Source organism: Macaca thibetana, chromosome 3 (genome assembly GCF_024542745.1).
Source record: "Macaca thibetana thibetana isolate TM-01 chromosome 3, ASM2454274v1, whole genome shotgun sequence".
NCBI lineage: Eukaryota > Metazoa > Chordata > Mammalia > Primates > Cercopithecidae > Macaca > Macaca thibetana.
The window spans coordinates 154,294,637-154,311,611 of NC_065580.1; the positions used below are offsets into that span (position 1 = coordinate 154,294,637).

Below are 16,975 nucleotides of genomic sequence, written 5' to 3' on the forward strand. Positions count from 1 at the left end.
TCGGAGAAAGGCAGGGTGGCCCCTGATGGAAGGAAGAGAGGCGATCACTCAGGAGCCCTGACGTTCTCCGAGTGCCAGCTGCCTCGTGGGCGGCCAGATGCAGCCGAGTGGGCTGTTTTCATGTGTGTTCCTTTAGTTGTCCCTCTTTGCCGCTCACACTCCAAAATTCCTGGTATCCCCAGATCTGCCAGAGGCCAAGGCTCCTGTCTTGGGCATCTCTGCATTCTCACACGCGGGCAGCTAGATACTTCCTGGAAGGACTGGAACCCTCATCAGTCTCCTGGGGTGCCCTTGAGATCTGCTGGGCAGAAGCCACGGGCCGTGGGAGATGCCACACAGAGGCTGAGTCCAGCCGCCGGGAGCCGTCTACCTTGCCCACCTGCCAGGCCCGAGAGTGGCTGTGAGTCCACTCTGCAGTCAGAGGACAGAGAGGTGGCCTTTCTATTATGGAGACACGGATCCCTCAGCTTCATGGGGCAAGCCCCACCTCCCCAGTCACAATGGCCCACACTCAAAGGGTTCCCTTGTAGAAGTGGTGGAAAAGACAGCAAGTGCCGGTTTCCATGCAGGCACTTTGCCATCAGTGGCCCCTGGCTTGGCTCTTCCTCCCAGCAGGCTGAGGTCAAAATGGCTTTGGGGATGGTGATTTTTCTGCATGATGCTGAGGCGCGGCGCTTACCCACAGGCTGGGAGCACGAGACAGCGTGCTCTAACCGTCTGCCGTGTCTGCTTGCTGTGGACTTGCTCTGCCCAATCTCAGCGGCTATGCAGGGACCCTGGGAGCCGCTGCAGGCCAGCAGCTCCAACACGTCTCTTCCGAGCTTCCCCTCTTACTCCTTGTGTCTCTCACACTGGAGCCCTTGCCTTTTGTGCGTTGACCTAGACAGTCATGCTGCACATTTAAAGCCTCTTCTGTCGTCTCCACGCCCCGGTCCTGCAGTCTCAGGGCTGGGAAGCAAGTTGCCACATGGTGGCCGGAGGTTTTGAGCAGGTTTGCAGCAGCGCAGCCCCTGGGACTGGCTGCCTGCTGCTCTTCTCGGGTGAACTGGGGTGGGGAGTGGAGGCTGCAGCTTTGGTTTTCTGGCTGGTGCCGCAGTTTTTCTCCTGCTGGGAGACCATGGGCGTAAAAGAGGTTCACTTAGGAGAGGGCAGTGCCCCAGGTGTCAGCAACCCGGCCTCAGGGATGCCAAGAGGCAGGATCCCACTTTCTGCCCTTTGCGAAGAGATCGCTGCGGCCGAGGGTGTCAAAGAGCGCAGCTGAGCTTGCTGAGGAGCCTGCGCATTCTCTGTGTTGCTGACAAGCAGGAAAATGTCCTTAGATTTTGGTGGGTTGAAAACAGCTGGGTCCGAGGTCTGCAATGAGGGAACTTTTTCATTTTTTGGGGTGTGAAAAGATGGGGGTCTATTAGCCAATGAGATGAAACCAAATATTCCCCATTCTTGTATTTTTCAGCAAATAGGAATTTTAACACTTTTTTTTTTTGTAGCGACGAGGTCTTGCGATGTGGCCCAGCGTATTAGTCTGTTCTCACGCTGCCAATAAAGACATACCTGAGACTGGGAAACTTATAAAGAAAAAGAATCTTTTTTTTTTTTTTTTTTTTTTTTTTTGAGACGGAGTCTCGCTCTGTCACCCAGGCTGGAGTGCAGTGGCCGGATCTCAGCTCACTGCAAGCTCCGCCTCCCGGGTTCACGCCATTCTCCTGCCTCAGCCTCCCGAGTAGCTGGGACTACAGGCGCCCGCCACCTCGCCCGGCTAAGTTTTTGTATTTTTAGTAGAGACGGGGTTTCACTGTGTTAGCCAGGATGGTCTCGATCTCCTGACCTCGTGATCCGCCCGTCTCGGCCTCCCAAAGTGCTGGGATTACAGGCGTGAGCCACCGCGCCCGGCCTAAGAAAAAGAATCTTAAGGGACTCACAGTTCCACATGGCTGGGGAGGCCTCACGATTATGGCGAATGGCAAAGAAGGAGAAAGTCACTTACATGGGGGCAGGCGAGACAGCGTGTGCAGGGGAACCCCCATTTATAAAACCATCAGATCTCGTGAGACTTACTATCACGAGAACAGTACGGGGAAAACTGCCCCCACGATTCGAGACCTCCACCTGGCCGTGCCCTTGACACGTGGGGACTATGACAATTCAGATGACATTTGGGTGGGGACACAGCCAAACCATATCACTCAGGCTGGTCTGGAATTCCTGGCCTCAAGCCTTGCTGCAGAAGGTGACACAGTTCCCGGAATCCCACATGTCCACTTATCCGGGACAGCCGGCTGCCTGTGCCTTGCCTTTGCAGACACTGCTCTCAGAGCAGAGCACTCTGACCGCGGCCCCTTCCTTGAGGAGAGATCTGCTCCTGGCATGGGCGTTCTGCAGCACTGGGCTGCCACCCGCGCGCATGAGGGTCTGCCGGGTGAGCAGATGACCCCGGGAGCCCGGTGCCGTCAGGAGCCCTGGGTGGAGGGTCCCTGCCCCTGACAGCTGTCTCCACATGCACAGAATCCCCTTGCTGTGAGGTCTCCTGGGCCCTGCTATCAAGCATTAGTTTCAACTAAAACCCAGCAAAACAAGGGTTTTTTTTTTTTTTTCCCAGTCTTTAAAAAGAGGAGAAAACATGAAAGAGGAAGAACGACGGGGGTGGTCCCACTGGGGTCCACGATCCTGAGCTGCCTCCCCACGGGACGTGGTGCCCGCAAGCCCCGCACTCACCTCGTTGGGCTCCCAAAGCCAGACATCGAAGGTCGGCTTCCTCAGGGCCTCGACGGTCTCTGGAGAGAGCAGGTACTAGAAAGGACAGGAGTTCTGTGTTAACCAGGTGCTGGGGGACTGTGACGGCGATGTGCATGCTGGGATGTTTCTTCTCATTCTCCCGTTCTCTTTCTTTCTTTCTTTTTGAGATGGAGTCTCGCTGTGTTGCCCAGGTTGGAGTGCAGTGGAGTAATCTCGGCTCACGGCAACCTCTGCCTCCCAGGTTCAAGTGATTCTCGTGCCTCAGCCTCCCAAGCAGCTGGGATTACAGGCACCTGCCACCACGCCCGGCTAATTTTTGTAATTTTAGTGGAGACAGGGTTTTCACGATACTGGTCAGGCTGGTCTCGAACTCCTGACCTCAGGTGATCCACCAGCCTCGGCCTCCCAAAGTGTTGGGATTACAGGCGTGAGCCATCGCACCTGGCTTCTCCCGTTCTCTTTCTAAGGCACCTGCGTCAGACTCACAGGCCACATCCTTCTGGAAAGGGCCAACACTATGGCTGGAAATCCCATCAGTGGATGCCAGAGGCAGGGCGAGAGGGGCGGGGGGAGGTTTTGGGGTGACAGAAATGTTCCATATCTCGCTTGTGGTGGAGGTCACAGGACTAAACAAGTTTGTCAAAATTCACTGTACTCCAAACCTAAAGAACTTTACTGCATGTAAATCAGACCTCAACAAGCCTGACGATAGAACAGACAATAGCTGGGCATGGTGGCTCATGCTTGTAATCCCAGTGCTTTGGGAAGCCTAGGTGGGCCAATCAGCTGAGGTCGGGAGTTCAAGACCAACCTGGCTAACATGGGGGAATCCTGTCCTGTCTCTACAAAAATACAAAAATTAGCCAGGCATGATGGCGGGTGCCTGTAATCCCAGTTACTTGGGAGGCCGAGGCGGGAGAATTGCTTGAACCCGGGAGGCGGAGGTTGCAGTGAGCCGAGATGGTGCCACTGCACTCCAGCCTGGGCAACAGAGCGAGACTCCATCTCAAAAATAATTAAAAAGGGCAACAAAGTGAAGTGTGGGGGTAAAATTCACCTGGCATAAATTCAAACGCCAGCTAAGAAGTTACTCTGAGATGCTCCCATGGGGAACCCATCCCTGGTTTCTGCTGAGAGCTAGAAGAGCAGGCCTGCTGATGGGGCGGTGCCGGGGGTTGCTTCTGAGGACATCAGGCTTTAGGTTAAGCTGTCGCAAGGACAGAAGGCTGTGGTTTTATACAGAAGACAAGAACACGCTTTGGTATTACACACTGTCTTCTCCCAGCTCTTACTGGATATTTGCTTTTGGTTTTTTATAAGGGGACGGATCTGGAGTGCTGCCACCTTTTACTTTGGATCTAGGCTGTGCTTCACGGCTCCCTGGGACAGGATCCTGAGAAGCGTGGGGCATATTTTCCAATGGAAAAAGGCACTCGTCTCCATTCAAAAACCTCAGATAAGGCTGGGCACAGTGGCTCACGCCTGTAATCCCAGCACTTTGGGAGGCTGGGGTGGGTGGATCACCTGAGGTCAGGAGTTCAAGACCAACCTGGCCAACGTGGTGAAACCCTGTCTCTACTAAAAGTACAATAATTAGCCGGGCACGGTGGTGGGTGCCTGTAATCCCAGCTACTCAGGAGGCTGAGGCAGGAGAATCGCTTGAACCCGAGAGGCAGAGGTTGCGGTGAGCTGAGATCGTGCCATTGCACTCCAGCCTGGGTGACAGAGTGAGACTCAGTCTCAAAAAAACAAAACCAAAAACCCAAAAAATCCCCCCGAACCTGACAATATCCAGGGCACCGTTTGGACCTGCATGGATAGAACCACTGACTAATGGACTCCAGTGGCCCACATGGAGGCTGTGGAAGCCTCTGCCATTGCCTGAACCGCAGGCAGCAGCAGAACCCACCAGTGAGCAGCCCAGGCCTCTGCTGTCTGCGGAACCTGTGCCCCCTGAATCTTAGCACGACAGCACATTACAAATCAGGTGGGCCGGGCCGGGTGCAGTGGCTCAGCACTTTGGGAGGCCGAGGTGGGTGGATCACCTCAGGTCACGAGTTCAAGCCCAGCCTGGCCAACATGGTGAAACCCTGTCTCCACTAAAAAAAAAATACAAAAAAATTAACTGGGTGTGGTGACGGGCGCCCGTAATCCCAGCTACTTGGGAGGCTGAGGCAGGAGAACTGCTTGAACTCAGGAGGCTGATTTTGCAGTGAGCTGAGATTGTGCCATTGCACTCCAGCCTGGGCGACAACAGTGAAACTCCTTCTCAAAAAAAATAAATAAATAAAAAATAAACAAAAAATGAGGTGGGCCGGGATTTTGCCTGCTTCCCAGCTGAAGGCTTTGAGCGGTTGACCAGCGTCTTGAGACCCTCCTTTTGTCATTATTTCAAAAACGCCATTGCTACTTCACCAAGGTTACAGCTTCTCTTAGAACTAAGAACACTTTTGTGCAAAAGAGCAAAACTGCCAGGACAACTAAGAATTGCTCAGAGAGGAGGGCCAATGTAGTGGATTTTTAAAATGTAGTTAAACATTAAAGTTCTTTAAAGTAACGTTTGACTGTGAAAACCATTTACCGAGGTCAGCTTCAGGGCAGACGGCAGCACAGAGCTATTATCTCCTTGCAGGGGAAGGTATGGTCTGGGATCACTTTTGCTAAACAAATGTCAAAGAGGAAAAATACTTTGCCTTAGAGTAACCCGCAGCGTCCAGGGCTGGGAGCGGCTGTTGATGAGAATGAGCACACAGCAGGGTCTGGCTGCAGGGCCACAGGGCTGGGCGTGGGGCTGGGGACACAGCCACAGCCTCTTCTGGGCCGGAATCTCATCTTACCTTGGGGTAAGTGGGAACATCGCGTCGAGGAGTCAACTTCTTGTGGTTATCCAAAAAACTGTACTTACAGGGGCAGCTGGTCCTAGAGAGAAGAAGCAGAGATGAGCTGTGGTCCTGCTGTTTCAGTCTGGTGAAGCCCTCGGCAGAGCAAAAGCAAGGGACAGACCGAAATCCCCAAGCCCCGTGTGGTCTTATTTGCTATGGGAGAGGAGTCAGGGCGGCAGCAACTCATTCGAAGCAAAATCCCCAAGGACCTGCCTGACCTCTGACCTCACATTGGGCTCTTGGAAAACACATAGAAAGTCAGATGTTGGGGCCGGGCGCAGTGGCTCACGCCTGTAATCCCAGCACTTTGGGAGACCGAGGCGGGAGGATCACGAGGTCAAGAGATCGAGACCATCCTGGCCAACATGGTGAAACCCCGTCTCTATATTAAAAAAAAACACACAAAAATTAGCTGGGCGTGGTGGTGTGCACCTGTAATCCCGCTACTCGGGAGGCTGAGGCAGGAGAATCGCCTGAACCCAGGAGGTGGAGGTTGCAGTGAGCGGAGATTGCGCCAGTGCACGCCAGCCTGGCCAGTTTGGGCAACAAGAGCAAAACTCCGTCTCAAAAAAAAAAAAAAAAAAGAAGTCAGATGTTGAGGGCTATCTTCTGTCTTAGATAAGCTTCTAAAAAACCTTTTTCTAATGTTTTCAAAATGAAAACATTCTTATTCTCAAAAATCTAAACAACACAGAAGTAAAAAAAAAAAAAAAAAAAACCAAAGTCCTCACTTTACCCACTTATTTCCCTAAATCCCATACTCTGGAAATCACTTCTAATAGTTTGGTGTATCTTTCCAGAATGTTTTGAAGTGTGGACACACATGGGTGGCCGCTTATACCTTTTAACAATATTTTAATTTTTATTTTTTGTAGAGATGGGGTCTTGCTATGTTACCCAGGCTGGTCTCGAACTCCTGGGTTCAAACGATCCTTCTGCCTCAGCCTCCCAAAGTGTTGGGATGACAGGCGTGAGTCACTGCACCCCACCCCTTTGCACTTTTTTTTTTTTTTTTTTTGAGACAGAGTCTCACTCTGTCGCCCAGGCTGGAGTGCAGTGGTGCAATCTTGGCTCACTGCAACCTCTGCCTCCCGAGTTCAAGCGATTCTCGTGCCTCAGCCTCCTGAGTAGCTGGGATTACAGGTGCATGGTGCCACACCCAACTAATTTTTGTCTTTTTAGTAGAGATGGGGTTTCACCATGTTGGCCAGGCTGGTCTTGAACTCCTGACTTCAAGTGATCCTCCTGCCTTGGCCTCCCAAAGTGTTGGGATGACAGGCATGAGTCACTGCGCCCAGCCCCTTTGTACTTTTAAACAAAGATGGAATTGCACCAAATGCACTCTGCTGCAACCTGCTTTGTCATCGAACATATCATGAACTCATCCCAAGTTGCTCCACACAGCTTCGCTTCATTTTCCAAGTTTCTCCAGGGTGTGGCCGTAGCACACGTTAGCAATCCAATCCCCAGTGATGGACTTTTAGAATGTTTCCAACTCTCCCTGCTGCATGTAACGTTAGCAGATGAGTTTTCTGTCTGACTCTGGTTTTGTTTAGCACTGGGTATCGAGGTATCCCGCACAGGAGCAGGGCAAAGGGAGCCAGGCGTATTTCGGAGGAAAGCCGCCTCCTGGTTGGGCAGTGTGCTGGCTTCAGGGTGGTCCCCAGAGGCTGAATGAGGAGCAGCTGCCCCGGGAGGTCTGGCCGCTCTTGGGCCTCTGCAGCAGAATGCACCAGGGGGCTGGGCGGATCTGGGGACCCCCTGTGGCTGTGCATTTGCTTGGAAGTGAACAGGCTCCCTGTGTACTTGGGTGATGGTGGGTGGGGGTCACGCCTGGCTTGTGTGACATTCACCAGGCTGGGGGGTACTCAGGGAGCTGAATGCAGCAGAAGCTCCTGCGATTTGTAAATAAAGCCCCATCTTCTGGGAGATCCATTTAATACTGCATAGTGAGAGCCATCTAGAAATCCATATCCTTTCAGCCCACGTATCTATCCTGGGGAATTTATCTTAAGCCAAGAATTAAACAGGAACAAACAGCTCTACGCACACAGATATTCATTGTGGCGTGATCTGTTGTAACAAAAACACAAGACCTACTAGAAGCCACCTGAATGTCCCAAAATGGGAAGTGGTTTAAACCACCACAGTGCATCCACGTGATGGACTATTATGCCATTGAGAGGATAATCACGGATATCATGCCAAGTGAGGGAACTTTACATGAGAAGGGAAAATAAGAAAGCTATGCACAGTATGTACTGAAAGCGAATGCCGAAAAATGCCAAGCTACGGGGAAGAAAGAGCACATTCGGGAGGTTTAAAAAGAGTGCTTGATTGTGGCCTTCCAGGAAAATCTATGAGTTGTACACCGGTTAAAATTTAATCTAGTTATTGCTCACAATGTCACTAGTAAAAAAAAAAGACTACAAAACAGCATGCTTTTGTTGTTTTTCAAAACAAGGTATCTATACACAGAAAAAACATCTGGAAGGCCTCGTGTCCAGGTTTAAACTGGGGGGACACTGCCGGCTGCTGTCATGATCGGTGCCCACCCTTCAACTCCCATCAGTATAGTTTGGAGGTTTTCCAATGAGCCTGTGCTATTTTCAAAACTAGAATACTCAATCTATTTCCTTTCTGGAAAAAGGGCCTTCAGTGTTATTTTCTCGGCATGCTGCCGTCTCTTCCCCGTGATAACCACCGCTCCAACAGAGATCCATTTGGTAGCCCTTCCTTCTGCTTCATGCTTGCAAAACCCGTCAGAGTTGCTGCCACAGTTTGATGTGAAAGGGGGAATGCTAACAGATTCAGCAAAGTATTAGCAAAACCAACCAACAAAATGCACCAATCAAATGATTTCCATTGTCATCCAGTAACCGAGAAATTCCATTTACACATTTCTGAGCAGTCACGAACGTTTTCTGTGTAGTTAAAAAAATTGATGGCACGATGATGATTTCTTTGCTGCTTTTAACCTCTTTTGTGTAAACACTCGCACATGTGTTGTCTCTGTAAGTCTCCTGCATTCCCCAGGAGGGTTATGGAAATTTTCACCAAGCAAGACCGTTTGACTGCTGGAATCCTGCTGTTTTCTTGCAGATCCCAGAGCTGGGAGCAGAGGAGGGTCTGCTGGGGCCCGCTGACCCTGCCTGGCCAGGCAGCCCCTCTCTCTGCGCCCCGTTGCCATGGGAACCAGCGTCTTCAGCAAACAGAGCAGCTGGCACGGAGCTCTTTCTTTCCATCCTATTTGGAGCTTATTTTCACTTTCATTTCGTGGGGTCTCCATCCCCCTTCCCCGGGGCTTAGGCCAGAGGGCAAGGCCATTTTTTTGGGATGAATGCTGAGCCCTCAGTTGCTACCCCAGGCTCCTGCAGGCTCCCCAGCTCTGGGTGAACCCCACATTCCATGCTCTGCTCTCTGCCTGGCACAGTGCTGGGGGCCAGAGTGGCCGTGGCCCTGGGGTAGACCTGCCCCTGCCCTAAATGTGAGCTGGCAGTTGGACCTCTGTCCTCTTTGAGGGAAAAGCAGGAGAAACCTAACTCGGGAAAGTCAGGGGACAGCCGCCTGCTCCCGGCTGCTGTGTGCTGGACCCTGATGCCACTGCTATTCTCAAGGGGCAGCTTCTGGCGGATCCAGACCCCTGGCTCCGCGGTCCCACTGCGGTGTGCTGTGTGGGCTGAATGTAGCTCCACGTTTCAGGCTCACACTGGCCATTTGTGTGGAACGGCGCTGAGCTACCTCCACCCTGTCTGGGGTCTTTATTCTCTTCCCAGAGGCAAGAACGCTGGCCTCCGGCTGGGCTGCCATCTCGGGAAGGCCCCCCCACCCCCACCCCTGCCTTTTGCAGCTCCTCTCCCCAGCCATCCAGGGAAGTCCCAGCTTAACAAGACTGGTCCCAGGGGCCCCACACTGCTGCAGGCCCTCATAAGTAAGATGTACCTCTGCTGTTGACAAAGACGAAAGAGACAACGCACACAGCTCAGTGTCTCTATTCTGAGTTCCCTTCTACATAGAGAAACAGGAAGGGGTTTTGTGTGTGGGGGCTGCCGGCTCTGCGACGAGGGCCTGGGGCACGTGATGCGGCTGGGGATTAGACCAGAACCCAGGAGGCTGAATTTGTGTTTTTCTCAGTGTGTCGACGACGCTTGAGAATTTTTTCCCTGTTCCGTTTTGGATGCAAGAATCCCATTTACCTGTCTCTCACCTACAGGGGAGGCTGCCAGAGCTGTCAGCTGAGAACATCGCCTCCAGAAGCTGACGGGACGCCAGGAAGTCTCCTTCTCTTTGGTTAATGGCGCTGTGGGTTCTAAAAATGTACTCCCGGGGGAAGTGCGGATGCACCTCTGTTACTCAGATGGGCCCAAGTGCTCCCCGCAGCCCGGCGTGCCTGACGGGCACTTGGGGGCTGATGTCTCACTGGAGTTCCTGGTGGCTTCCTCTGTGTGCTCTGAAATCGGTGTTATCCTCCCACGTGGGGTGTTACGGGCTGAAGTACATCTCCCTCCAAAAGTCGTATGTTGAAGTCCTAACCCTGCTGCCTGTGAGGGTGACCTCATTTGGGGTCATGGCTGTTGCAGATGTAGTTAAGGTGATGTCATCCTGGAGGGGGGTGACCCCTACTCCAATAGGATGGGTGTCCTTACAAAAAGGGGGAATTTGGAGAGAACAGATGGGAGCACCAGGTGAAGAAGCAGGCAGAGATCCCCAAGCCAAGGAGCCACCGGCAGCCACCGGAGGCCAAGGGAGACCAGGAAGGACCCTCCCCTGGGACCGTCAGAGGTGGCAGGGCCTGCTGCCACCTTGATTTTGGACTTGTGGCCTCCAGAACTATGTGGCAATACATTTCTATTGTTTTAAACTGCCCAGTTTATGATAATTCGTTACGCAGCCCCAGGAAATGACTACGACTTCGATAAAAATAATTCCCCCCCTGCAACCTAACCTGCAGGACCGGTGCACACCAGAAACCACGCCAGGAGCGGCGTGTGATCCGAGCACTCGCCTTGCTTTCTACAGAGCAGGTGCCCGTCAGGCACAGCAGGGGCAAGACCTGTGAGGCTGGAGGCTGCCTCCCTACTTACTCCTGCGGCTGTGGGAGGGCAGCAAATGCAGTTGTTTAAGGGATAAGAGGCTGCATTCTACAAATACCTCCAGAAAGTGCTCAGGGACACACAGTTGTGGGTGAGGAGCTGGGGGAGCTCTGGGAGGCATGGCCTGGCTCCAGACACACCCCTCGGGGCGGTGGAGTTCCCGAACCCATATGGAGCCCAGAGGCCACTGTTCGGGGAGTCTGGTTTTCGGCTGAAGACTAGAACTCAGTTTTCGTCCCTCTTCCCCTCGTGCTGCTGGTGGGGCTGGAGAGGCTGGTCCTGCGACACCCGCAGCCCCTGCTTGAGGCAGCCCATCCCCACCTGGCTCTGGGCAGAGGGGAACCCTGCCAGGCAGCACCAGCCTTCTGCCAAAGCAGCCATGGCACCCGGGGCACAGGGGACAGCCACTGAACTAAGCCACGTAGAGCCCACGGCCAAGGGCGCACAGGTAAAGGTGCTGCATGTTTGAGGCTGCCAAGCCCGGTCCCAGCCTTGGGGCCCCGGCTGTGTGGCCGCCCGTGTGTAACTTGGGAGCTCTTCCTCAGCTCACAAAGGAGGGACTCTGTCTCTCATCCCTTAAAGAGCCTCCTACCACAGGAATGACGAAGATGGATTGTTCACTCACAATTTTCCATGGTCACAGACTATGGCCCTGACTTCCCTGAAGTCAACTGGGCTGAGACATCCCTAACTCCAAATGAGCCCACGAGTGCATGGGACAGACACGTGGCATCTCTGTAGGACAGGCTCTCATGTGGCTCAGACAAGGCGTGCTTCCTTCCGCTCGGCCTTCCTCCCTGTGCCCACCCCGAGGCCAGGCCCCTGGGGCTTGGAGGGGACCAGGCCAAGCCCGCCAGCTTTCCCCTCACCTTGTGCCTCTGAGACCCTCCCACCTGCCACACTCCCTCACTAAGCAGACTGCCCTCAGTTTTAGAATCAGGGAATGATCGTCAGCATGCAGGGGGCCCTGGGACAATTCGGTGCAATGGCACAGGGCTGCTTCTCAGTTCATCAGACCCCATGAAATCCCGCTGAGGCCGGGCAGTGGCACTCTGGGGAACCATGAGCCACATCATATGCCTGTGGTCTCTGGGCTGGCACCAGCGGGCATGGAGGTAAAGCCCGGAGGTGTGAGCGGGTCCTGTGTGCCCCTCACTCAGCACAGCGCCTACACACAGTAAGCGCTCAATGGGTGCGCTCTGCTCATCGTCACCGCCATCTCTTTGCTACTACGTGCATTTCCATCCCCAGTTTGGATGTGATTCATCCACACGTGTCCTGACCCTGGCTCCAGTAAAGTCCTGCTGTCCATAAAACTGACTTTGGAGGCAGCATCGTGGAAGCTGGGGCATTTTCCCCACGAGTCACCGCTCACTGGGCCTCCCGCAGTGCCTGTGAAGGACGCCTGTTCCCAGGAGAATGACTTCTGTGTCCCCAGTGCTGGAGCCCTCGCTGGAATGCAACCCAGTGGGAATATCACGCAGGGAACCGGCTCCCTGGGGGCACCAGGAGGCTCCTCCCCTAATGCCTTTTTCTTCTTGTTGTTCTGTCTTTAAAAGTAGATATCAACTTATTCCAAGCTGGATACATTGCTCCTAAGGCTTGGATCTGCAGGAGGACTCCTCTTCTGTGACGTGTCTTCCCAGCCCCCATCTCCCGTATGTGCTCTTTTTTTTAATTTTATTTTTTTTGAGACAGAGTCTTGCTCTGTCGAGCCCAGGGTGCAGTGCAGCGGCCTGGTCTCGGCTCACTGCAACCTCCACCTCCTGGGTTCAAGCGATTCTCCTGCCTCAGCTTCCCAAGTAGTTGGGGTTACAGGCATGTGCCACCATACCTGGCTACTTTTTGTATTTTTAGTAGAGATGGGGTTTCACCATGTTGGCCAAGCTGGTATTGAACTCCTGACCTCAGGTGATCCTCCCACCTCGGCCTCCCAAAGTGCTGGGATTACAGGCGTGAGCCACCACACCTGGCGCATACATGCTCTTGTGTTAGAAGAAAGTCACGCCACTGACAAGCAGGTGGCGAGCAGGGTGGCTGCCTCCAGACTGCACTCTCCCAAGCCTGAACTGTACCGAACTGCACCAGCCTTTCTTTTAGAGAAACAAAGCCCACAGGCCCAGCCTAACTGGAATGGGGAGCCCTCACCAGGCCCGGCCGCCCGTGGCCCCAGCACAGACCCTACCTGCTGCTTCTGGCCGCCAGCTCCTCCCTCATCTTCTTAATGTCACTCTTGCATTTCTCAATCTCCACCACTTTCAGTCCTTCCACTGGTGACAGAGAGAGAGACAGCAAGGGGGTTACCACAGACGAATGCGGAGGATCTCTCAAGGCTGGTAACTAAGGGCTCCCTGTGGCTCCCAGGGAGGAAAATAGCTCAGTGCAGAGGTCTCACTCCTACCCCGGCTGCCAATACTCCGGGTGTGCCCGCACTGCCCCACTTAGCTCAGCCCCAACTGACTCCAACCTCGCCGGCATGTGCCGTGGCCACCGCTGCACCACCGCCTCCATCTGGGCAGTTTCCAGAGGGCAGAAGCCCCTCCCCACTTTCCACTCCTGGAATCTCAACTCTGGCACCCACTTTTTGCTCCATACCCCTAAGCACCAGCTGAGGACATGGGACAAAGGCATCTTTTATCCCAAAAAGAAAAGAGGGGACATGTGGTGCCAGAGCATTAAAATGCAGCGAACGGCAAAGCGTTTTCAGCAAGGATTAAGATCTCATTATGGGAAAAGCTTTTCATTGTAACGATCTTCCAGCGCAGCATCACCAGGAGAAACTGTTGATTTAAAACAGAGGAGAAATGAACAGGCAAAGTTGAGGATCAGCAGAACCTGGGCTTGATCACATTCCTGGAGTTGAAACCGCCTTGGCCAAATGATGACTGAGACAGTGAAAGAGAGCTAACTTAACCGACTCCATCTTGCTCCTAACCTCCAAGCTGTCTTTGTTCATTCCTCAAACTAACTTTGGGAGAAACTTCCTTTGCAGTTTATAGTTTAGACAAAGACTATAACAGTCCTTTCCCAAAGCAGACCTTCTTCTTGCCTGGGGACGAGACTAACATTAGCCATAGGATTAGAAATTATGGTTTAAGAGTCACGCAGCTGGAGGCTACAAGATTCTGACCCTCCCTAAATTGCTCCTAGGATCAGCGCTTGAGATATTTTGCAGACCCTGCAGTTGATGGATCAGCTGGCACCACCCAGATTGATAAACTGGCTCGTCAGGTCTTGTGGCCCCACTCAGGAACTGACTCAGTGCCGGACAGCTTCTGCCCAGCTTCCGCCCAGGCTCACACCTGTAATCCCAGCACTTTAGGAGGCTGAGGTGGGCAGATCATGAGGTCAGGAGTTTGAGACAAGCCTGGCCAATATAGAGACACCCTGTCTCTACTAAAAATCCAAAAATTAGCTGGGCGTGGTGCACCAGTGCCTGTAATCCCAGCTACTCCAGAGGCTGAGGTAGGAGAATCGCTTGAACCCGGGAGGCGGAGGTTGCAGTGAGTGAGATCGCGCCACCGCCCTCCAGCCTGGGTGACAGAGCGAGACTCCGTCTCAAAAAAAAAAAAAAAAAAAAAAGACAGCTTCAACTCCCTATGATTTCATCCCTGACCAATCAATCAGCATTCCTGGCTCACTGGCTTCCCCCAACCCACCAAGTTATCCTTAAAAACTCTGCCCCCAGTGCTCGGGGAGACTGATTTGAGGAATGATAAAACTCTGGTCTCCTGCACAGCCGGCTCTGAGTGAATGACTCTTTCTTCATTGCAGTTCCCCTGTCTGGATGAATCAGCTGTTTAGGCAGCGGGCAGGGTGAACCCCGTGGGCTGTTACAGAGTCCTACTGCAAAGGTGTGCCTCAACAGTTAGGATACTATTTTTCAACCAAAAACAAACTGGAGCTTATGCCTCCCAGCGAGTGTTAAACTTCAAGATATTCACCCTTGGCTGACTGCACGTTTACCCCAGAAACGCTGCCATGAAGCAAGCAGCTTCGCACGGCTTTTCAATTAGAGTTGGTTCATAAGAAATAAAAAAGATTAGCTTTGTTACTTTGTAATCACACCTTAATTTTTATGCAGAAGGATACTCCCATGATGCCACTCTATTCCCTTTTTCATGAAGTTTGGCTCTGAATAACTGCTAAAAATAAAAAGCGAATGTTTTCTAAAGGAAAAACCAAGCAACTAGGAGCCTTTGGCTAGTTTCTAACGACTCCTTCCCACCGGAAGTCGTGCAGCTCCGGAAAGGAATTCTCCCAGTGCAGGGGCCCCGGGCAGCCTGGCTGGAATCGGCCTCCTGGGGCGGTTCGAGGCATTTCCGGGGTCAGGGGTCAAGTAGGGGTATGGCTTCCCGGGACACTGCTTCTCTCTGCCAGAAGGATGAGGAATCTGGAGGATCTGGTCCTGCTGATGTGCTTCTGTGCCACAGAAACCTTCTCCGCCCCTCTTCTACTCAGCGGCTAGAGGACAGGGATCTGGAAGTGCATGTGGCAGGAGCCAGTGTGGTCGCTGTCCTGATGGCCAAGTCCAGATGAGCGGCCGCTGGGGAAACACAAGGTACCTGAGGTCCGGACTAAGGTCTTTTGTCCAACCACTAAGAGTCCACCTTCTCCTTCGGAGCCGGGTCTCCGTTTTCTCCAGCATCGTGGGCCCCTCCAGGAAGCTGAAGAACGCCACAGGCTGTCTTCTGAGAAAAGGCGCCAAGAACACATTTCGGGTCGGCATGTGGATTGGGAAGCCCAGCGTGGCCTCCACGGGTGCTCCTTGGTTTTGTCTAGACTGCGGGATCCCACCCGTGCCCTGTGGGTTGGACACTGACGTGAGCAAATGGACAATTCAACATCAGTGGCAGGAAGGCGCTCAGTGTGGTTCACACGCGGAAGGCAGCACATTCCGAAAGTGAGTAGGTCTGGGGAAGGGTTGAGCATGCGGTGTAGACTGCAAACAGGGCAGCTGCACCCTCTGTCCAAGGTCCATGGTCCATTGACTATGTCTTAAATGTCATTTTCCTGAATATAAAAAATCCTACGATCACTGTAGGAAGTATAGGAAATAGCACTTCAAAGAAGAATATTTTAAAATTTATCTAGGATCCTACGGGCCCAGAAAACAACTCAGTTAATATTATTTGTATTAATGTGTGTCCTTCCAGGCCTTCTGCCCACTCCCAGGCCTTCTAAATATTCATCCTGTTTCTCTCTCTCTCTCTTTCTACTACCTATCTACATACGTACTCACTATGTATCCATCCATCCATTCATTTATCTATTATCGATCTATCTATCTATCCATTCGTCTATCTATCTATCTGGAAACCCCGTCTCTACTGAAAATACAAAAATTAGCCAGGCGTGGTCACAGGCTGCCTGTAATCCCAGCTACTCTGGGGGCTGAGGCAGGAGAATCACTTGAACCCGGGAGGTGGAGCCGAGATCACACCTCTGCACTCCAGCCGGGGCAACAGAGCGAGACTCTGTCTCAAAATAGAACAAAACAACAAAAAAAAGGGGGCTTTAAAAGAGATTTTTGTGAGCTTCTGCAAGTCACAGGCCACCTGCAGGGAAAGCTTTAAGGACGACTTTCTGAGAGACGCTGGCTTTGGGGAAAGCGGCCTGGCGGGTGGGGAGAGCCGAGCCGGGGGTCGGGGAGAGCCGAGACGGGGATGGGGGAGAGCCGAGCCGGGGGTCGGGGAGAGCCGAGCCGGGGATGGGGGAGAGCCGAGCTGGGGGTGGGGGAGAGCCGGAGAGCCAAGCCGGGGACAGGGGAGAGCCCAGCCAGGGGTCGGGGAGAGCCGAGCTGGGGGTCCGGGAGAGGCGAGCCCAGGCTCAGGAGGCTCTGTGCTGTGCTCCTTCCCCAACCTCACTGTACTCTGGCCGGGAACCTGGCAGGCCCAGTCCTTTGGCTACAGAGCTAGTGAAAGTTGTTTAAAGACATGTATGAATAGAGCTGTGTTTCAACACTTCCTCCAAGAGCCTCACTTAAGAGCCCGCGTAGCACACACTTCCTGAGTGACGGAGGAAAGCAAGGCTTGGTTCTAGCATCTAGGCTCTGGGCTGTTTGGATGGCCTGTGTTAAACTTTGCCCCAGGCAGTCAGCTCCTGCCACGGCCCACGCTGTGTTTAGGTTTTGGTCCAAACCCAGAGCACGGGGACAAAGGGTGGATGGAGCAGAGCTGCCCTGTGCCCTGGCCGCAAACCAGGAAGGAAGGGAGTAAAGGGCCCTGCTTTAAAATCTCTCTTTAATGTTTCACCTCCAGCCAGGAC

At 53.1% G+C, this 16,975-nt stretch overlaps 2 protein-coding genes across 4 annotated transcripts in view; both read right to left on the minus strand.

Annotated features, from left to right (window-relative positions):
• The window catches only part of NDUFV3 (NADH:ubiquinone oxidoreductase subunit V3), a 379,957-nt gene that overhangs the window by 130,958 nt on the left and 232,024 nt on the right, over positions 1 to 16,975 (minus strand). The gene's annotated exons all lie outside the window — the stretch shown is intronic.
• The window catches only part of PDE9A (phosphodiesterase 9A), a 117,317-nt gene that overhangs the window by 18,459 nt on the left and 81,883 nt on the right, over positions 1 to 16,975 (minus strand). For both annotated transcript variants that reach the window (XM_050784436.1, XM_050784437.1), the window contains 3 exons: positions 12,894 to 12,978; positions 5,571 to 5,652; positions 2,713 to 2,787 (listed from right to left, as the gene is read on the minus strand). In XM_050784436.1, the coding sequence (XP_050640393.1) occupies positions 2,713 to 2,787; positions 5,571 to 5,652; positions 12,894 to 12,978 (242 nt within the window). The remainder of the gene's footprint in view (positions 1 to 2,712; positions 2,788 to 5,570; positions 5,653 to 12,893; positions 12,979 to 16,975) is intronic.